Consider the following 23,527-nt stretch of genomic DNA (forward strand, 5'->3'; position numbering starts at 1 on the left):
CGTTCCCATCACTTTCCTGAATTGCCCAGATTTTCACACAAGGAAACCTTAGCGAGCATCGGCGATATACAAAAATGCTTGAGTCGCCCATTGACTTCAATGGGGCTCGTTATTCGAAACGAACCCTCGAGCATTGCGAAAATTTCATCCCGAGTAACGAGCACCCGAGCATTTTGGTGCTCGCTCATCTCGAGTTAGGACATACCGCACAAAATGAGCCCTCAGACAACTACGTCGCCAAAAAAATTAAAAAGTTATTGTGCACATAAAAAGGACACAGAAAATAAATTTTCAAAAATTAAATATTAAAAAAAAAATACAAGCACTACAGCAAAAAAAAATAAATACTGCTTTTTTACAGGCAGTCTATCAAGCCACCCCATGGGGATGGCTTGATAGGCAGTCTCCTAAGGCAGCCCTGGGGCCTTTCAAAAGGCCCCTGGCTGCCATGACACCTGCACGGCTCCGCTGATCTCACCACGGGGGGGGGGGGGGGGGGGTTACGGGGGATTTAAATGCTGCTGTCACTATGCAGTATGATGTAATGCTATAGCATTACATAGAATTGACAGCGGCATTTAAAGGGTTAAAGGGTTAATAGCCGCGATTGGCCGAACGGTAGATTGCGGCTAGTGCCCCCGGGTGTCAGCTGTAATAAACAGCTGACGCCCGCGCTGTATGGAGGGAGATAGCGGCGCGGTCATCGGGGGCAAACTCCCTGCACAATGAAGAATTCACTAAATCATCCCAGACAGATGTCTGTCCACCCTCTGTTTGAACACTTTCACTGAAGGAGAACTCACCACCTCCCATGGCAACCTGTTCCACTCATTGATCCCCCTCACTGTCTAATATCTAATCTGTGTCTCCTCCCTTTCAGGTTTCATCCCATTTCTTCTAGTCTTTCCTTGTGCATTTGAGAATAGGGCTGATCCTTCTGCACTGTTACAGCCCCTCAGTTATATGTAGACAGCTATTTAGTCTCCTTGCAGCCTTCTTTTTTCCAAGCTAAACATTCCCAGATCCTTTAACCGTTCCTCATAGGACATGATGTACCGACCACTCACCATCTCGGGAACTCTTCACTGAACTCGCTCCTGTTTGTCTATGTCTTGTTACGATCATGTGGGCAAACTAAGCATGGAGCCCACACTATCGGGACCAAGGAAGAGATGCACGCACACGGATTTCAGTACAACTGGCCCTGTGCTACAGGAAGGATTACATGGCCCTACCTAAGCGGGGACATCACCCCAATAAAGGTCGGCCCAGCGGTCTTCAGATCTGGGCCCTAGCTACTCCTAGAAACCACGCCACCAGAACAGCAGCAGTATAGGGGGAGCACAATATTAGTTCCATTTCAGTAATAGTAGCAGTCTGGACAGGCCCCAGTAACATATCACTAGCAGCAGTATAGGGGGAGCACAGCATTAGTTCCATTTCAGTAGTAGTAGCAGTCTGGACAGGCCCCAGTAACATATCACTAGCAGCAGTATAGGGGGGAGCACAGTCTTCGTTCCATTTCAGTAGTAGTAGCAGTCAAGACAGGCCTCAGTTTAGGGAGATAACAGTCTCTTTCACATTTCAGTAGTTGCAGTATAGACAAGGCCCCAGTTACATTTATGTAGCCAAAGTGTAGGCCAACCCCACACACCTTGCTGTACCATGAGTGCAGGCGAAGCCCATAAAAATTACTAGGATTACACTGTAGGCGAGGGCCCCAAAAAATTGGTGTACCAACAGTACTAATGTACCTCAACCAAGAGGGCAGGTGAAACCCATTATTCGCTTTGGTTACTGTGGCTTAATTTGTAACTAGGCCTGGAGGCAGCCCAGTTAAAATAAAAATTGGTTCAGGTGCAAGTTTCAACGCTTTAATGAGAATTGAAACGTATAAACATTGTTTACAAAAGTAATATGACTGAGCCTTGTGGGCCTAAGAAAAATTGCCCATTCGGCGTGATTACGTGAGGTTTCAGGAGGAGGAGCAGGAGGAGGATGAATATAATACACAGATTGATGAAGCTAAAAGGTCCCGGGGCCCGCAATTCTGTGGGTGGGTAGGACGTGAGCCGTCCCAGGCTCTGACTCGGTCCCAGCCTCCACTAAATTCACCCAATGTGCCGTCAGGGAGATATAGTGGCCCTGCCCGCCTGTGCTTGTCCATGTGTCCGTTGTTAAGTGGACCTTGCCAGTGACCGCGTTGGTGAGGGCGCGTACAATGTTGCGGGAGACGTGGTCGTGCAGGGCTGGGACGGCACATCGGGAAAAGTAGTGGCGACTGGGAACCGAGTAGCGCGGGGCCGCCGCCATCATGTTTTTGAAAGCCTCCGTTTCCACAAGCCTATACGGCAGCATCTCCAGGCTGATCAATTTGGCTATGTGCATGTTTAACGCTTGAGCGTGCGGGTGCGTGGCGGCGTACTTGCGCTTACGCTCAAACACTTGCGCTAGCGACGGCTGGATGCTGCGCTGAGAGACATTGCTGGATGGGGCCGAGGACAGCGGAGGTGAGCGTGTGGGTGCAGGCCAGGAGACGGTCGTGCCTGTGTCCTGAGAGGGGGGTTGGATCTCAGTGGCAGGTTGGGGCACAGGGGGAGAGGCAGTGGTGCAAACCGGAGGCGGTGAACGGCCTTCGTCCTACCTTGTGGGGTGCTTGGCCATCATATGCCTGCGCATGCTGGTGGTGGTGAGGCTGGTGGTGGTGGCTCCTCGGCTGATCTTGGCACGACAAACCTTGCACACCACTGTTCGTTGGTCGTCTGCACTCTCAGTGAAAAACTGCCAGACCTTTGAGCACCTTGCCTCTGCAGGGTGGCATGGCGCGAGGGGGCGCTTTGGGAAACAGTTGGTGGATTATTCGGTCTGGCCATGTCTCTACCCCTGGCCACCGCACTGGCTCTTCCAATCTGCCCTCTGCTGCACTTGCCTCCCCCTCTGAAGACCTGTCCTCAGTAGGCTTAGCAAACCAGGTGGGGTCAGTCACCTCATCGTCCAGCTGCTCTTCCTCCGAATCCTCTGTGCGCTCCTCCCTCGGACTTACTGCCCTTACTACTACCTCACTGATAGACAACTGTGTCTCATCGTCATCGTCCTCCTCACCCACTGAAAGCTCCTGAGACAGTTGCCGGAAGTCCCCAGTCTCATCCCCCGGACCCCGGGAACTTTCCAAAGGTTGGGCATCGGTCACGACAAACTCCTCCGGTGGGAGAGGAACCATTGCTGCCCAATCTGGGCAGGGGCCCGAGAACAGTTCCTGGGAGTCTGCCTGCTCCTCAGAATGTGTCATTTTCATGGAGTGAGGAGGCTGGGAGGAAGGAGAAGACTGGGTGGTCGATAGATTGCTGGATGCACTTTCTGCCATCCACGATAGGACCTGCTCACACTGCTCAGTTTCTAATAAAGGTCTACCGCGTGGACCCATTAATTGTGAGATGAATCTGGGGACCCCAGAAACTTGCCTCTCTCCTAATCCCGAAGCAGTCGGCTGCGATACACCTGGACCAGGAGCTCGGCCTGTGCCCACACCCTGACTTGGGCCTCCGCGTCCTCGCCCCCGTCCACGTCCTCTAGGCCTACCCCTACCCGTCAGCATGGTGTATTACGAGTAGAGCAGAAACAGAACGCTGTAATTAAATGTGCCGCTTATTGGCCTGTGGTTGGAGGCTGACTTTGCTTACGGAACGCACAGCAGAGCCAGGAAACAATTATGCGCAAGCCTGTAGTGAGACCTAGGTGCGTATGACTGAGCTACTGGAATTCACAGGGCAGAACCAGTCAAGTGGCCAAAGGCCAGTGGTAGGCCTTAAGTATTTTGCTTCAATTTTTTCAAATGGTGAGGTGAAAAACCAGACAGACACCGTATGCAGCATATATACGTATACTCTTTCCCTCTGGCGGGATGACAGCGATCATGTAACGGACACAGCAGAGCCAGGAAACAATTATGCGCAAGGCTAGGTATTAATGAGCAACTTCTACCCCCAGCACACACGCCGTAAACTGAAGACGGTCACAGGCAGGCCAAATATAGTATTTTTTTCAACTTTTTGGGAAAAAGCCCACTGCCTGTGATATAGCCTGTATATGGATTTCCCTGTTAGAGGATGACTGTGGTTATTGAAAGCACAGTGCAGCCAGAACAAAATTATGCGTAAGGCTGGGTATTAATCAGCGACTATTACCCTCAGCACACAAGCAGTAAACTGAAGACGGTCACAGGCAGCCCAAATATAGTATTTTTTTTCAATTTTTTTGAAAAAGCCCACTGCCTATATAGCCAGTATACCTCTTTCCCTGTACCACTGTCCCTGTCTCACCAGTACTGCCCCTATACTCTGTAAAATGACTGCAGACTGAGGACGCTATGGTCTGCACGCCCGATATACCAAAAAAAGAAAATTGTGCAAAACTGCTAAAAGCAGCCTCAATAGTACTGCACACGGTCAGATGTGGCCCTAAGAAGGACGTTGGAGTTCTTGAAGACTAAAATAACACCTAACACTCTCCCTATAGCAGCTACAGCAAGACAGCACTTTCCCTGATCTCTCTTATCTTGTGTCTGTGGCGAGCCGCGGGCGGGGCAGATTTAAATACTCCTGTGTCATCTGATCTCCCCAGCCACTCACTGCAGGGGGGTGGGATAGGGCTGGAATGTCACAGGAGGAAGTTGTAATGCCTTCCCTGTGTTTCTATGGGCCAGAAAAGCGCACAAATTTCTCAGGGAAGGAAATGTAATGAAGTCGAGCACCGTGTGGTGCTCGTCTCGAGTAACGAGCATCTCGAACACCCTAATACTCGAACGAGCATCAAGCTCGGACAAGTACGCTTGCTCATCTCTAGTAATTTCCCCTGCCTTAGCTGCCTTTGTTGCAGCACTATGAGTAAGGGGAACACTTTCAGCCATCCACGAACCGGAAAGATTTTTCATATCAGAGATAGATACACATGCAAATCTACTTACGTGGTATATCTCATATCTTGCCCTTGTGGCTTATATTACGTAAGTGAAAATATCCCAGAAATCCGGTCCAGAATTACCAAACATAAGAGCACCATCAGAAATAAAAAGATTGAACTACCCATCCCTAAGCACTTTATTACAGCTGGACATAACATCAGTCAATTAAAATTTAGAGTAATAAGACCACGTCCCTGAAAATATCAGGGGCGGTGATCGCATGAAATTACTAAAACGAAAGGAAGCCAGCTGGATATTTAATCTAGACACATTGTCACCTTCTGGTCTCAATCTAGAATGTAATACGTTTGCGTTTCATTGAGTTGATTAACCGTACCTGCCTCTGTACCTCTTTTATATTGTTTTAATGAGTGTCTTTTACATTACAGGTGTATTTTGGATTAACATTGGGCATACCTTGAGGTCTGACTACCACTATCAAGCGGAATTGAGGACACTTTGGCCAAAAACTGTTTGCCATATTAGTTGTCTGATCTGTAGTAGTGGTTATGTCATATTTTTTGAATTGATGTTTGTTATTTTGTATAATCAATAAAATTGTTGTACTGAGACCATATCTGAACAGGTGTTGAAATTATCTCTTTCCCCGGTGTGCATAATTTTGGTCCAACATATTGTGAAAATGCTATTCTTCCGCATTTCTGACAATTAAGCTCACATTTTTTGGGGGATGATAATAGGGGGCTTATAATCTGAATATCTTCTTACCGTGTGCAATGAGGCTTTTATTTCCATCTAAATTAGGGCATCTCATAGGAATCCACTTGGTTATAAAGGATGGGATAGCCTAGTATTTATGTGACATACACTAGTGGCCTCAATTCTTTTTTTTTTTTCTCGTAAGGGGATATCCCCTGATATGTTATGGCCATACTGGTATTAGTACAACTGTATGTCTGTTAATTTAAATATGTGTCACTTGTCCTTAATAGTTGCTTTCTCTTGCTTCTGCCTCGCACATATTGTATAATGTATAAATTTGTGCCCGTGGTGGTACGCTTCAGGGATGGCCCCTCCTACATTACATCATGGGAGCAGATGCCCTACACATGCGCGGTATGCATGGTTTATTCCGGGGACCCGATACAAATATTGCGATCATTGAGAATCCCGCCCATGCGCACTATAGGCAAGATGGCGCGGAGGACTAGCTCTGACGTCGCATGATCTAGGGTCTAGACGCATGCGTCACGGCCTGAGATAGGTCGGTATGACTACACCCACTCCCGCGAGAGTTAAAGGGGTGGTCTCGCGGCAGCAAGTGGGGTTCAGCACTTCTGTATGGCCATATTAATGCACTTTGTAATATACATCGTGCATTAAATATGAGCCATACAGAAGTTATTCACTTACCTGCTCCTTTGCTAGCGTCCCCGTCGCCATGGTTCCGTCTAATTTCGGTGTCTTCTTGCCTTTTTAGACGCGCTTGCGCAGATCCGTCTTCTCCCTTCGGCTCCGCTCGGCAGCATCGGCATTTTGGCTCCGCCCCCTTGTACGCATCATCGCGTAGCTCCGCCCCCGTCACGTGCCGATTCCAGCCAATCAGGAGGCTGGAACCGGCACACATCATGGGGCGGAGCTACGCGATGATGCGTACAAGGGGGCGGAGCCAAAATGCCGATGCTGCCGAGCGGAGCCGAAGGGAGAAGACGGATCTGCGCAAGCGCGTCTAAAAAGGCAAGAAGACACCGAAATTAGACGGCACCATGGCGACGGGGACGCTAGCAACGGAGCAGGTAAGTGAATAACTTCTGTATGGCTCATATTTAATGCACAATGTACATTACAAAGTGCATTAATATGGCCATACAGAAGTGTATAACCCCACTTGATTTCGCGAGACCACCCCTTTAAAGCTCATACGCAGGCGCACATAGGTATTTCCTGGTTCCCTTTCAACACATGGTCAGCGATGGTGTCCGCATACCGCCAGCTAGTGATCTACGGTGGGGTTTATATCTTTAATGACGTTCAAGGTATGCCAACCTGTAGATAATCTTTTAATTATTGTACTTGTTGGTGATTGGGTTAAGGGGTATATATAATATGCATAGGATATATATCTGTATCAGCTTGACAAAGACCTTCTACTAATGGTCGAAACGTCGCTCTCCAGTGTGATGTGAAGTTTATCTTGCATATCTATGGAAGCATAAAATTATCGCTTTGCACCAGAAATTTGGATTCTGCTGCCTGTTTTTTCTTTATTGGACCAGACAGACACTGACAGGAGCAGGGTTTATATGTGATCAAAGCCCCTGGAGATTGGCTAGCAGGAAGTCACCACACCCAGCCAGCTCAGTCATTCACCACCTGTGTAGCCGTGCTGCTAGAAACCATAGTACTACAGGTCTCAGCAGCACAACGTAACATGTCTTTTTTTAAATTGGGGTGCCCAGAACTGGACTCAGTATTCCAGATGAGGTCTGACTATGGAACAATAGTCGGGGATAATGACCTCACGTGATCTAGACTCTATGCTTCTCTTAATACATCCCAGAATTGTGTTTGCCTTTTTTGCTGCTGCATCACATTGTTGACTCATGTTCAGTCTGTGATTTATTAGTATACCAAAGTCTTTTTCACATGTGCTGCTGCGTAGCCCCATTCCTTCCATTCTGTACGTGCTTTTTTTTTTTCTTTCTTGCTCAGATGTAGGACCTTGCATTTCTTCTTGTTAACCCCTTCACAACCAAGGACATAAGGGTATGTCCTGGAGCGTCGGGGTATGTATGAAGAGAGGTCGCGGGGTGTCCTCTCTTCATACAGCGTGGGCGTCAGCTGTTTATTACAGCTGACACCCGCAGGCAATACATGCAAATCGGCCATGCCGCCGATCATGGCTATTAACCCTTTAAATACCGCTGCCATTTCTGACAGCGGAATTTAAATCCCCCGAACGATGTTCAGGGGGTCCCGTACGGCCCCTCCGCGGTGAGATCAGGGAAACAGTGCAGGTGTCATGTCAGCCAAGGGCCTTCTGAAAGGCCCCAGGGCTGGCTTGGGAGATTGCCTATCAAGCCATCCCCGTGGCGTGGCTTCATAGGCTACCTGTCAGAATGCAGTATGATGTAATGCTATAGCAGCGAAGAAGCACTAAAATTTTACAGGGAAAAAAAAACAAAACATGTAAAGAAAAGATCAAAATTGTTAAGAAGGAGGCAGAAAGGTTGGTCGCCAAAAAGAGCAAAAATAGCCCTACACTATTCTTCAACTATATTAACAGCAAACTGATTTGCACTGGGAGCGCTGGCCCTTTAACAAATAATGCAGGAGAAATCATAGAAGATGATGGGCAGAAGGCAAGTCTATTAAATGGTTTCTTTTCAAGCGTATTCACAAAACAAAAAGGAAATGCCACACGAGATGCAGGAGAATAAAATGACCCCCCCCACCACCACCACCACCACTAAATATTGCATCCCTAATGCAGAAGGAAGTGCAGAGCCACTTATAAAAGAAATTTAAAAAAAAAACCCCATAAATCGCCGGGTCCAGATGGAATACACCCAAGGAATATAAAGGGAACTAAGTGATGTGATAGCTAGACCACTATTTCTAATATTTATGGACAATATCAAGACCGGAGTTATACCATTGGATTGGCGCATTGCCAATGCGGTTCCAATCTACAAAATGGGGTCCAAAAGTGAGCCTGGTAACTGCAGGCCAGTAACTCTCACTTCAATAGCTGGAAAAATATTGAAGGAATTTTTGAGAGATGCAATCCTAGAATACCTCAAGGAGAACAACGGAAGAACTCCTTACCAGCATGGGTTCCTGAGGGGTCGATCACGTTAGACCAATCTGATCAGCTTCTACGATGAAGTAAGTTCTAAGCTGGACCTTGGAGAGTCTATGGATCTTGTATATCTGGATTTCTCTAAAGCATTTGTCACAGTACCGCATAATAGGTTGATATATAAAATGAGAAGCTCGGATTGGGCGAAAACGTGTGTATCTGGGTAAAGAACTGGCTCAGAGATAGAATGCAGAGGGTGGTAATAAATGATTTGTACTCCGATTTGGCCACCGTTGCTAGTGGGTGCCACAGGGCTCAGTGTTGGGCCCCATTCTGTTCAATATATTTATCAACGACCTGATAGAGGGACTGCACAGTAAAAGATCAATATTTGCAGATGATACAAAATTGTACAATATAATTAATACAATGGAGGACAATGTGCAGCTACAAAAGGACCTAGATAAGTCGGGGGCTTGGGGGGGTGAAAATGGCAAATGAAGTTCAATGTTGATAAATGTAAGGTGATGCATATGGGCAGGAGAAACGGATGTCACCAATATACACTACATGGGGTACTGCTAGGGAAAAGACCTGGGGGTATTAGTGGATTATAGATTTACCTGGAGCAACCAATGCCAGTCAGCTGCTGCAAAAAGGGGTATAGGGGTGAGGGACAAGAACATTATTCTTCCACTATAGAAGTCACTTGTCAGACCCCACATTGAATACTGTGCACAGTTATGGACACCAGTGCTCAAGAAAAATGTTGCAGTGCTTGAGGAGGTCCAAAGAAGGGCAACTAAACTAATAAATGGAATGAGAGGACTGGAATACCCAGAGAGGCTATCAAAATTAGGATTATTCACCCCGGAAAAAAGATGGCTAAGGGGCGATCAAATAACTCTGTATAAATACATTAGGGGACAATACAAGGATCTCTCCCATGATCTGTTTATACCCAGGACTGCGACGGTAACAAGAGGGCATCCGCTACGTCTAGAAGAAAGCAGGTTTCATCACCAACACAGAAGGGGGTTCTTTATTGTAAGAGCAGTGAGATTGTGGAACTCTCTGCCGGAGGACGTGGTGATGGCAATATCCATTGAGGAGTTTAAGAAAGACTAGATGTCTTTCTAGAGTGCTATGATATTACAGGATATAGACATTAGGTGACCAGCGGGGTTGTTGTTCCAGGTCTTACATTCAGGTAGGAACTTTCAAAGGTTGATCCAGGGATTATTCTGATTGCCATTATTGAGTTGGGAAGGAATTTTTCCCCCGAATGGGCTAATTGGCTTCTGCCTCTTGGGGCTTTTTGCCTTCCTCTGGAACAATAGGATTGAAACAGGCTGAACTAAATGTACATTGTCTTCATTCAGCCTAACATACTATGTTACTATGAATTCTCTCTCTTTCTTCTATAGTGTTAGCTATCCCTCCTAGCTTTGTTTCATTGGCAAATTTAATTGTGTACGGTCTGTGTTCATCCATTCTGGTCTCTTTAAATGCTTTCCATTCTTCCCTCTTTTAGGGGTTGTTAACAATTGTGCTTTGAGAATCTCATTTCACAATATTTTTCAACTTTCTTGCACATTTCTGTCCTTAAGAACATCCAGCCATTGGATCATTCCTACACTCTTTTTGAGGCCATTAAAATCTGCCTTTCCGAAGTCCAACTTTAAGGTCTGAGTTTTCTCAGGTCTTCCTCCCCTGGTTATCCAAAATTCAATGATTACATGATTGCTGCCTCCTAAACTCCCAGCCACCTGTTCTTCCTCAACCATTTCCTTTCTGTTGGTAACAAATGTCTGAATAAGTAAAATCTCCCATGATCACTATGTCATGCTTTTTTGAGAACTTGGCCATGTGATATAGAAAGAGTTCCTCCATATCTTCTGCTGGTCTAGGCGATCTACAGTAAATGCCTACAATAGTGATCTTTCTGTTCTCTCCTTGTATTTTTACTCAAACAGTTTCTACAGAACTCCCAGCTCTGAAGCTTGAATCTCTGTGGAGATGAATGTTCTCCTAACATACAACACAACACCTCCTCCCCTTTTATTGGGTCTGTTTCTTATAAATAAGTTGTATCCTTCAAGCCTTGTATTCCAATCATGTGCATCATCCCACCAAGTTTCTGTGATACGGATGACATTATATTTCTCTTTTTGTGTTAGGAGTAGAGATGAGCGAACCTACTCGTCCACGCCCCTTTTTTGCCCTAGCGCCACGACTTCCGAGTACTTCCGTACTCGGGCGAAAAGATTTGGGGGCGCCGTGGGTGAGTGGGGGGGGGGGGGGGGGGAAGAGGGCTCCCCCCTGTTCCCTGCTGCTACCCCCCGCTCTGCCACGCCTCCCCCCGCCCCCGACGCCCCCGAATCGCGGTGCTCGATCGAGTAAATACTCGAAACGAGTATATTCGCTCATCTCTAGTTAGGAGCTCCAATTCTCCTTGTTTGTTTCCCATGCTCTGTGCATTTGTGTAGAAACATGTTTGTGATCGGAGTCTCTTGCTTCTCTACATTTCTTCTGAATTTCTTGTCTTTGTTCTTTCTTTTCACTTCCAATAATAAGGTTTTCAATTGTATTCATTAACTGTATATTGCTGTCTTTCACTTTTTTTCCCATATTGTTCTAGTTTAAAGCTCTCCTAATGAGTGAAGCAAGGTGCCTGTCAAATATATGCTTACCTGTTTGTAAGGTGCAACCCGTCTCTAGCAAGGAGCCCTTCATATAGGTAATTCCCTGCAGGTCTAGAAATCCAAATCTTTCCTGACTGCACCATTGACATAGCCAGTTGTTCAGCTCTAGAATCCTGTTCCATCTCTGGAGGGATTGATGAGAAGACCACCTGTGCTAGTAGTTCCTTCACCTTCCTGTCAAGGACTTCAAAGTCTCTGCAGATAGTTGAAGGGTCCTTTTTTTCAGTGTCTCTAATTTCTTGCCCTGGAGCAACTTTTTTTTACTGATGATTCCTCTATTGCCTGGCTTGATCCTGGGCACTTCATTTTTTTGTTAGTTTGACAGCCTATCATCTAGATCTTTGATTTGTTCCCCTGGAAGACAGCACACCTCTCCTGAGGTTATGTCAGGTCTGCAGACAAGGGCTTCTGTTCCTCTCAATAGGGAATCCCCCAAAACCAGAACTCTGCTTTTCTTCTTCACAACACTTTATTCTCTACATCCAAAAGTATCAGCTTGCATCTGTTTTAGCTTCTAATTTAGATTTCTTACAACATAAGGTTTATTTTATTTCCCAATATATCCACCTTTATTAGATGGTTGATTGAGAGTACAGTATAAAAAAAAAATTGCAATACAGTAAATACTAAAGAAAAAAAAAAAAAGAACTAGACATAAACCGTCCCTCCAATACTTTGCCTACAATGGATACGGAGAACACGTGTAATGCCCCTTTAAGACTAAATTTGTAAATAAAAGGACAAAATAGGTCAGCACTTACCAATAGAAATCTATAAGTGCACGTTAAACCATGGCTGCAACATACATAGACATAGAACTATATTTGTAAATAAGACATGCAAATAAAAATGAAAACCTGTCAGGTCGCAACTTCGGAGATTCTACAATGGACTGACCTTTAGAGAGGAGGGCATGATGCAGCGCTGATCCTCCAAGCGGCTGCACTAAAATAATCACATGGAAAGTATAAATATTATACATCTACAAATTTTATAAAGTAAAACATTGCGTACATGATGACAAATTGGAAAAAAGGACTGCAGGACGTGTGACATACATATGATGGGCTTATTAGTGGGTAACTATGATTGTTTTTGCTTTTCTTTGGTTCGAGATGCCAGTGCCCTTGGGCACGATTTGTAGTAGTGAGCAGTGAGGAGCTTAATAACACACGGAGCCAGATATTCTGCTTAACGTGTAGTAAACACAGGGTTATTATTAAGTTAGACAGAGAGATGAGGTAATTCTCTTCAACACACACAGTAAGTAACAAATAATATCTCCAGCGAATAAGCAGTGAATTATATACAATTTGCAGCAATGAAGATACTTGTGTATAACATGTTTTTATACTGTAGGTTTACTCTGAATTTCTTTTCTCCATCCCACTTCATATCTTCATCTTTTTACCTCCCTCTCTTTATCTCAGCTCTCTTATCTCTCCTGTTCTCTGCATTTCAGCATCTCTTTTCCACACTATGACAGCTCACTGCCTTGCGACAGCAGACACCCTCTAATCACTGTCACAGCTGAATCTCCTCTGCTTCTCTCTGTTTCTCTGCTTCTTTCCTGCTTCTCTCTTTCTTTTCTCTCCTGTGACAATTGTGTCCCCTATATATCGCCTCAGTCACCTGACCAGTCTGTCTGCAGCCAATCACAACCTATTTAGTTGCTAGGCTACCTGCATCACCTGAGTCTTGAGGCATTTTTTCTATCCTGGGCAGCTGAATAAAAACAACCTAACTGGTCACCTGTGCAAAATGACTCAGATTAAACCCCTAGGGATGGTTATTATATTACCCGTCCCCACAACTAAACAGTGCTATGTAGTGCCCTTTTTCAATCCACTACATCTCCCCCTTGTTTGAGAACAGTCGTCCTCTGTGTTTTTTTTCTTTGTGGACGGAGCAGGTGGATGGCTGGAGAAAATGACAAAATGTCTGGGATATTAAAGTTAACTCGAATCTAACCAGGGATTGGAAGAGGGGCAAAACCCCCTACTTCAAAAGAGCTATGATACCCTGACACGTATTTTCCTCACAGCCAACACAAAAGTGCATTTTCAAAGTTTCACATACAACAACATTATGCTTAACATTTGGCGTACATTTTTGATATGATCCACCTGGTAAGAGCAAAAGTTAGGGTTATGCAGGCATTTAAATCCAACATTACAATCTTTATACTTGATTTAGATGGAGCTTCTTCTTTAGAGCCTTTGTCCATCTAGTTGTAGTTGGAATAACAAAACCTAACTAGGGTTCAGGCAGTCCATACAAGAACCCTGGCAGACAGCCATGCTACCACTAGCTAAAGGTAACATCCCCAGGCACAATTTGGGGCACATTGTCCATAACATGTTGCTTGTGCCAGCTGTAACAAGTCATGATATACAGGATGCGGGAGATAGTCTTATGAAAAACAGGAACTGGGGTTAACAAATCTCTGATAGTTCTGCAGGGTACTAAAACTTAAACGTTACTATAAACTTCATTGAGTTGTCTCTCTTAAGGCACAAAAAACTTCAATGAAAAGGTTTCACTTTTTGTTTTTTAAAGAACACTTGAATAAATTAAATAATAATAAAAGATAGAAGTGTCCTACATGGCTTCTGGGTCTTTAGTAGTCCTCATCCTCAAAGCGAATTGAAGGCTTTCCAAAATTACTCCTTTGTGAGCATCTGAGAATGCTGACAGCCTTGTTTTCTGAGTCTTCACTAGAACTACATACATCAGGAAATCCACACATTGCTGGAACTGGAGTTTCATTCACATTCACGTGATTCAAGAGATACTGCCGGGACGTAATCCAATAGGCTTGGTACAACCAAAGTTAGTTATCGCAGGACTTAAGTACCATGCTAGGGGGTTGATTAGGTCAAATTCCCCAAAGTTTCTTGCACTTTCAGTTCTCTTCACTGGGTTTGGCATAGTTTAGCCTTTTTCTGATTTTTCTACCAAAGTAGGGTGTAGTAGATAATGTTTTAGCCTGTTTCGGTGAACCAATTTTGTGATTCTTCCGTCTTGAGCAATATGATACAGGTCTTCTTCTAGAAAGGGTAGTCCTAATATACTGTAAAGAACTGCTTCCCATCTGACATCTAGCTTTCCTGTTCTGTGTTCTTTCTTTAGCCACACTTTTGTTCCTCTTGTTAATGGTTCAGCCTTGGCGTGCAAGTTCAAATCTTGCTCTTGTCTTTTATGAACTTGCTCCATGTGAGTGTCTACAATATCTTGTGCTGTTTTCAGACGTCTTTGCAGATCGTGAATTCATTCAGTGGTGGGTAAAGGATTGGATCTTCAGACACTTGTACTCCCATTGACAGATCAGCAGGCAATTTCCCTTGTTGACTAAACATGAAATAATAAAGAGTGTATCCCGTTGAACAATAGATGGTGTTGTTGTATAAATAAATCAATTCAGGTAGTAAACCTGGCCAATCCCTTCTCTTGGAGATTGCTATGGTACGTAATAGATTTACTATAGTCCGGTTCATTTTCTCACAGACTCCACTTCCCTCAGGACAATATGCTGTCATTCAGATCTTGGTGCACCGATACAGTTTACAAAATTCTTGAAACAATTGAGACTCAAATGCTGTTTCTGGATCAGTGAGAATCTTTTCTGGTGTTTCATAAGGCAATAAGAAGTATTTCCAAAGCATTTTGGCTGCTGTTTTGGTAGACAAGTCTCTTACAGGAATCACTACTGTAAACTTGGTGTAATGGTCTATAATGATAATCAAGTAGGTATAGCCACTCCTACTCGGCTTAATCTTCAACTAGTCAATGGCAAGCAGTTCTAATGGTTTCCATGTCACTATTGAGTGTAAAGGAGCTGTTACGGTACACTACCCTTGATACGCCAGCCCGGGTGCCCTAGATCTCACCCACAACCCATGTCCCTGCCTGCTTGCCTCCATTTCTGGCTAACCCCAGGCAGGCAACTGGGCAGCGATCCCTACTCTCACTAGGGACCGAAAAAGGGATGCTGGCGTACCAGGATGGAAAGGGTAGAACACCGACAGAAAAGGCAGATGTAAATAACCAACACGAACATTACTAAGCAGAACTGAGGCAGATGGAAAAACCTGGCGGATAATAGCGACCCCACACACTGCCGCCCCGGGAGGACCAGCAACCGCCGCATGGTAACAGGAGCTTTTTGGTCAGCTTTGTTGTTTCTCCCTTTAGCAATGTTTAGCACTCTGAACACCATGCTCTGTATCTATTGTCATTCCAGCCCAGTAGAATCTTCTCCAGATGGTATTCTCTGTTTTGTGCACTCCAAAGTGCCCAGATTGGTCATAGTATGCTGTTAGTACTAGATGTGCATTTCTTTGTGGAATGAGGATTTAGTGTATCTTCGAATAGGTGATAGGATCTATGGTTCCTCTGTACAATAGACCTCTCATTACAAAGAGTCTTTTTCCTTGCTGCCACAACTGGTGATACTCTGGGTCTGTTTTCCCGCTTCTTACTCTGACGGGTACAGTACGATGGGTCAAGAACAGACCGAGTTCTCCTAAGGTGCAGCTTTCTGTTTGAAGATCAATCCACTGTTTTTCTTCCACGTTTGTCTTTATTAGTACTGATGGTTTGGATGACATTCTGTTGTATATTATAGCAGCCAAAGTCAGGCATCTCTGTCTCCTCCCATTGATCTACTTCTTCCATGAAGTAATCTATTGATGTAGGTTGTCTGGATCGTGAATCAGCATTGGCGTTAGTCTTACGGCTCTATATTTGATGGTAAAGTTGAAGTTGGCTAGCCGTGAAGCCCATCTCTGTTTAAGAGCTCCCAATTTTACTGACTTTAAATGTGCAAGAGGGTTATTATCTCTGTAAGCAATGAATGTGGATGCAATCAAGAAGTCTTTGAACTTCTGTCACAGCCCATACGAGAGCTAAGAGTTCCTATTTAAATGAGCTGTAGCTGTAGTCATTTTTTTTCGGCTCCTTTCAATGAATGACTTACAAATGATATTACTCTCTCTTTATCACTTTGGATTTAGCCTAATGCTGCACCCAGTCCTCGCTTACTCGCATCAGTGTATACTCGAAAGGGTTTGTTGTAATCTGAATATCCCAGGACAGGAGGGGATATTAACTTATTTTTCAGGATTTCTAAAGCTTCTGGTTGTTCTTTCTCCCACGTGATGTAGATGGTTTTTCTGCAGTTTTATTTTGACGTTCCCCGGATCAGTTTGTGTAATAGTTCAGCAATTCTGGCAAAATTTGGGATAAATCTTCAGTAGCATTCTGCGAATCCTAAAAAACTCCTCACTTGTTTAACAATTTGGGGTATTGGTCATTTTTGTACTGCTGCAATCTTCTCTGGATCGGGTCTAACTCCTTCTGCACTCACAACGTGCCCTAAGTATCAAGCTTGCATTTGTAACAGATGACATTTAGATGGCTTCACCTTAAGATGATGGTGAACTAGTATCTCGAACACTTCAGCCAGGTGTTTCAGATGGTGGTCATAAGTCTTGGAGTATAAATGATATTGTCCACATATAACAGCACCGTTTCAAAATTCTTATGCCCAAAGCATCTTTCCATGAGTCTTTTAAAAGTGCCAGGAGCATTACATAGGCCGAAGGGCATAGAATGGAACTCGTATAGCCCCATTGGGATAGTAAAAGCTGTTTTCTCTTTGTCCCCTTGAGCCATGGGTACTTCCCAGTATCCACTAGTCAAATCTAGGCTGTATAAGTAAGCTGCTGACCCCAAAGCAGTGACAGATTCTTTGATTTGGGGCAAAGGATAGGCATCTTTATGTGTGATATTCCTCAATTTACTATAATCCACACAAAATCGAATACCTCCATCTTTTTTCTTCACCAGTACCAGTGGGGCTGCCCACGGGATATGGCTCTCCTGTATTTACAGATTGGTACATGGCTGGGGGTATGGATCGGTATCTTTCTCTAATGGGTGGATGGGATCCTGTTGGGATATAGTGACAGACCCCTTCAGTTTGGCCAAAGTCTAACGTGTTTTTACTGAAGGCTTGGTGAAATTTCTGAGCCACTCTTACTACTTCTCCTTTCTTGCTAGCAAGGGTGTCAGCATTTCCAATTTATAATTTAGCCCACCAAGAGGTCCTAGATTGGCTATATCTGTGGTTGAGACTCTGTGTTCTCTGTGGAACCTCTGCACCAGAGAGGGTGGGGATATCGCCTGCATGTAACCGTGAGATTTGTGCCACTGGGTAATATTTTTTTAACTGTACTGCAGACTCTCCTATATTAAGCAGGCAGACAGGCCCTCTTCCTCTTGAGATGTTCACTACACTTTGGGCTACCATAATACCTGGATGTTCTTCCAATTGAAGTGGCTCTACCAGGGTTTGGTAATCCCTTCCTTGGAGACCTGGTCAAGTTTGACACCAGATTATATTTTCAGTTCCGGGTTTTAAAGTTATCGGTCTCACATCTTTTATTCTTGCATGTCCTACTTGACCTTTATCGTTGGTGAACTTCCAGTCAGCAGACAAGACTTTTATAGCCTGATGTAAAGCTCATAGCAGGGCTTGTGAAGCAGAAGGAATGGAGTTTAGTAAGGCTTCCAGCATTTCTCCATAGCAATTTTTAAGAATGTTTATGCCCAAAAATGACAGCTGGTACATTTCTCTCTGCTACATCAATGACTAAGATCCCTTGATGGAGCAGTTCAGCATTCCTGGTCATCATTGTAGCCTCTCAGTAGCCTTCTAAGGGAACATTTTGTCCATTGGTAGCGATGACATTCATAACCTGTTCAAGAGGTTGTACTAATTCTTCTACGGACCAATACTTCTGAAATATGGTTCTGTGTATGGCAGTCACCTGAGATCCTGTATCCACTAGTGCTGGAAAAGGTATGCAATCGAGGTGGTTTATAACCTCCAGGCAGGGTCCCACATACTTTGGGAACCATCTGGAAATTTCAGGACCTACTCTTTGTTTCCCTGAGGGATGGTCCTTGGCCTCAGGGGGTATCCGTTTAACTGCCAACAGTCTTTTCGGCATGCCCTCTCGTCTAACAATACCTGCAGATCACTGGGCCTGGTCTACTCGGTTGTATTCTGGTAGACGTAGTAGCTGGACGGCAATTCCTCTTCTGTGGCAGGACTATTCAGTCCTCTCGCTTGTCTAATCTCACCTGCAGTTCTTCCATTTTCTTGCAGAGGGAGGATACATCACGGGCTACTGCTGCAATGTCCTTCTGTGCAATCTTGAGGATCTCCTTCTCATCACACTGGCTCTGAACTGCTTGTAACACCACAACATTCTTTGGGGATTCTGTGGATAAATGTTCTTTTGCCTTATAGGTAAAGGGCTCTGACGTTGCATCAATCCCTGTCAGGACTTCTCTGCCTAGCACCTGTATGGCCAGACCCGTGTTCTGGACAGATAGCTGCTCCTTCCACAAATTGTTCATTTGTGATCTGCTCCTATCGCTACTACTGAATCTGTGTGGATCATGGCCTTCATGTCTTCTGGTAGCAACAGTGCTTATTTCCAGAGTGTTTCATGTGTTTTATGTCTTCTGTTAAAGAAACGTTTTACTCCGGATGCGGTATTGGTCTCAAAGAAGTTCTACAGTCTCTCAAAAATCTGATCCACCATGTTCTCTAGGCCATGATTTGACCTTTCTAGTTGCAACACCTTCTAATTGGCCCACTAACATCTCCGTCTTTTGTTCATTAGTGAGAGGGCTCAGACGGTATAGCACTTTCATCTTCTGCTTAAACTCACTGAGCTGATACCGTTCTCCATTATATCTAGGCAGCCAAGGGGCTTCCAGGTAATATGGCATGGTAAATGGCATTTTGGGGGATGGAATAGCGATCTTTACTCCCATGCTGCTTTGCTGTTTATTGTCACTTGAATCTGCCATTTTCTTTTATTGACTTCAAGCAGAGGTACTACCTACAACATGGCTGATGTTTAAATTTGAAATGACAGTTGTAAATAATTATACAATGCCATCCCTTGACATGGCAGTTGTAGGGTCACAGAGGATTTAATCCTGTTCGTGATGCTACTAAGCGCTATGGTGGGCTTATGAGTGGGTAATTATGATTGTTTTGGTTTGAGATGCCAGTGCCCTTGGGCACGATTTGTAGTAGTGAGGAGCTGAATAACGGAGCCAGATATTTAACTTGTAGCATGCACAGTGTTATTATTAAGTCAGACAGGAGATGAGGTAATTCTCTTCAACACACACAGTAAGTAACAAATATGAATTCCATAGAGGGGGAGGCACTGGTGTGACAAACTTGCTGCTTTATTGTTTAAAATATGTGCATATTCACAGATATGAACAAGGCTCTTGATAAGGTAGGAACGGTTTCAACTCTATCTGTGAATAAGCACATATTTTAAACAATAAAGCAGCAAGTTTGTCACACCAGTGCCTCCCCCTCTATGGAATTCATGTGTGAAAGAAAGCCAAAGTGATCGCAAGGCTGTATAAGCACTTGGAGATGCACCTGCTGTATGGAACCAGGAGCTAGAAGCCGGCTAAGGTGGGATGAAAGTCTTTTTTAAACATTGTAAGTAACAAATAATATCTCCAGCGAATTATATACAATTTGCAACAATGAAGATACTTGTGTATAACACGTTTTATACTGTAGGTTTACTCTGAATTTCTTTTCTCCATCCCTCTTCACATCTACATCTCTTTATCCCCCTCTCAGCATCTCTTCTTCTCCACACTGCGACAGCTCACTCTCCTTGTGACAGCAGACCCCCCTCTAATCACTGACACAGCTGACTCTCCTTCTCTCCTTCTTTCTGTTTCTCTGCTTCTCTCTTTCTTCTCTTTCCTGCCACTGTTGTGTCCCCCTATATATTGCCTCAGTCACCTGACCAGTCTGTCTGCAGCCAATCACAACCTATTTGGTTGCTAGGCTACCTGCATCATCTAAGTCTCTAGGCATTTTACTGGGAGTTGAATTTCTTTCATCCATCCCTCTTCATCTCCCTCTCTTTATCTCAGCTCTCTCTCTTGTATCTCTCCTGTCCTCTGCATCACAGCATCTCCTCTTCTCCTTACTGGGACAGCTCACTCTCTCTGTGACAGCAGACTTCCCTCTACTCACTGTGACAGTTGACTCTCCTTCTCTGCTTGTCTCTGTTTCTCCACTTCTCTGGTATTCTCCTGCTTCTCTCTTTCTTCTCTTTGTGACTGTTGTGTCCCCCTATATATCGCCTCTGAAGTCTGTCTGCAGCCAATCACAAGCTATTTAGTTGCTAGGCTACCTGCATCACCTGAGTCTCTAGGCAATTCCTCTATCCTGTGCAGCTGAATAAAAATGATCTAACTGATTGCTTGGTTACCTACATCACCTGTGCATAATTGACTTAGATTAAACCGCTAGGGCCGTTTATTATATTACTGGTCCCCACAGCTAAACAATGCTATGTAGTGCTCTTTTTCATACAGTTGACAAAACCTGTGCATTTCAATGCAACACTACCTATGTATATCCCTAGATGGCCTTTGTTTAACATAATGTGGTCTATATAAAGCAGAAACCCAGGAAATCGCAACAAAATGGCTGACACCAAGGAAGATAGAGCTAGCACATCTAGTTTTGTAGATGTCACAGGGTGGCAGTCTACACCCACCACCCCTACCCCACACACACCTTTGCTGGGAAGAGCTTATCCAGCAGCTTTAATGCTGTAAAAAAGCAAAACTAGCCTATATTCTTTTCTTTCACTTCCTCCACAGCTGTGGTGGCCATCCAGCTGATCTCAGCTAGTCCTCCAGCAGCCACTCGTGTGACCGCTGCAGCCAATCCTTGACTTCAGTGCTTGTATGACTAAGGCTAGTGATTAGTTACAGTGTTCACATGCTCAAACATTGTGTGATCACGCTCTCCGTAAGCAAGCAAGGACAAGTAGAATGGCATCCAAAGCCATGGGGGGGGTGGGGTGGGGGGGGGGGGGGGAGTGAAAGAAGGGAATATAGGTTAGTTTCATATTGTATTGTACTCAGACACTTTCAGCACTTCCTTCGTGTCTGGGAGACTAGGCAACTCTTTTGAGAGTGTGGAAAGTCTCCCCTTTCCCAGAAGCCGTTTGGGCATTCCTGGAGATTTGGCGTCATTTCAAAACGGTGCCAAAACCTAGTTAACCCTATCATGACTGTACTAATCAGCAGTAGGCCGCCATGTTGAAGCACACACATGTTGCATAAAATACGTGCGCTATACAGATCGCGGAATGTTCTATCTTGGTGCATATTACGCACGTATACACACCAAGATAGTGCATGGCGATTGGTGGCGTGCACAAGTATTTAATGTCATTGCATCTGTCCCATGCTGGTGGGGCGCAACAATTTACACTTGTGTAAAGCTGCATTAGGAAAAAGGCCAGGGGAGCTGGGGATAGGTTTCAATAATAGTGTATAATATAGAGAATATACCTTGTATTTGTGAACTAGGTCACATTCTCCTGATGGGCAGCATGTAATGATTCATCTACAATTAATATACGTTCTTTAGATCCTGATTATGTTCAATAATTGAATTTACTTTAATTAATGACATTTGGATTTAATTTCCTGTGGAGAGAATCTCGGTATCATACTGTGATGGAAGCAATTAAGTGCCAATCCATAAACATACTGTAAAGGTTAGTTACATGCCGAAAAAGTATATATAATATTCGACTAATAGTCTGGTTACACTAACCTAAACTGACCCCATCTGTAACTAACATTAGCCGTGTAATCAGGAGGTTTAAAATCTATACAGTATATAGAAAATGAAGACCATCAGCATGCTGCTGCTGCTAACTGATCTTATTCTATTGTTCTTGGCAAGGTTAACCCCCTAATGCTCTGAGACTGGGGGTGCGTTCACACGAGCGCATAAACGGCGCGTTTTTGCGCCCAATCGTATATACGTGACCATCTGAGGCGTTGGTTTCGAATGTATTCGTTCGCACGGGCTATTTTACGGCGCGTAAAAACGGCAACCCGAAAAAAACGGAACATACGTGACCAAAATATGCGCCAACGCATATTCGATGGCCGAAAAGATAGTTTGCAAAGTAGGAACAAACGATAATACGCTTTCTAGCTCTGGTCATGATCCCCGAAAAACGTTCTTTCCGGCGATTATACGCTGCGGACGTGCGAACGTAAATACACCTACGCTCGTGTAAATGCACCCTCACACATACCTCATGGAGGTTCGGATTTTGTATGGAGTTTGATCAAGAGCCAATCCCACTCCATACAATTCTGGTACTGGCTGTGTCTTACAAATAAAACCCGTTCACAACGGCTGATTGGGGCTGTTAACCCTTTAAATGCGACAGCGGCATTTAAATGCCCTGATTGGAGTTCGGGGGCCCAAAATGCCCCACTGTGATCAGATTGAGGGGATGCTGTTTCAGTTGCCATAGCAGCTGTGGGCCCTCTGAAAGCCCCTACAGCTGCCATTGCTGTGGCGTGGCTTGATAGGTTACTTGTGAAATCACTGTATAATGTAATACTATGGTATTACCTCATGCTACAGGAGCAATCAAACCATTGCAAGTTCTTGTTCCCTCTGGGAAATTAAAAAAAAAAAAAAAAGTTTTATTAATTACTAAAAAAAAAGAAGGTAGTAGTTTAAAAAAATAATTAAAAAAAGATCAAAAACATAATTGCTATTGTTGCATCCATAAAAGTCTGATACATCAAAGTAATGCAATATTAACCATGCATGGTGAACGTTGTTAGAAAAAAAAATACACAACGTCACCTCTGTCTGCGCTTATTTTGCTCACAGCATCTCCAAGAAAAAATTGCAACAAAAAGTCATATGTTCTCCAAAATAATACCAATAGAAACTACAGGACTTTCTGCAAAAAATGAGCCCTCACACAACTGCGCTTTATTCACACGAGCGCATATACGTACCGATACATGTGACCATCTGAGGCATCAGTTTCCGAAGCATTCGTTCACATTGGCAAATATACAGCAAGTAAATACATTGCACCGTGAAAAATAGAACGTACGCGACTGAAATACGGGCCGGAGATTATATGGCGGGAGAAAAGATAATTCTGGTTCTATCCTTTGACCGATCTATATGGCGGT

At 44.3% G+C, this 23,527-nt stretch overlaps 1 protein-coding gene across 1 annotated transcript in view; it reads right to left on the reverse strand.

Annotated features, from left to right (window-relative positions):
• LOC136626803 (rap1 GTPase-activating protein 1-like) overlaps positions 1 to 18,856 on the reverse strand; it is a 168,245-nt gene extending 149,389 nt beyond the window's left edge. The window contains exon 1 of the mRNA XM_066601808.1: positions 18,578 to 18,856. Coding sequence (XP_066457905.1) covers positions 18,578 to 18,856 — 279 coding nt within the window. The remainder of the gene's footprint in view (positions 1 to 18,577) is intronic.
• Positions 18,857 to 23,527: the final 4,671 nt, after the last annotated feature.

Source organism: Eleutherodactylus coqui, chromosome 4, assembly GCF_035609145.1.
Source record: "Eleutherodactylus coqui strain aEleCoq1 chromosome 4, aEleCoq1.hap1, whole genome shotgun sequence".
In the NCBI taxonomy this organism is placed as follows: Eukaryota; Metazoa; Chordata; class Amphibia; order Anura; family Eleutherodactylidae; genus Eleutherodactylus; species Eleutherodactylus coqui.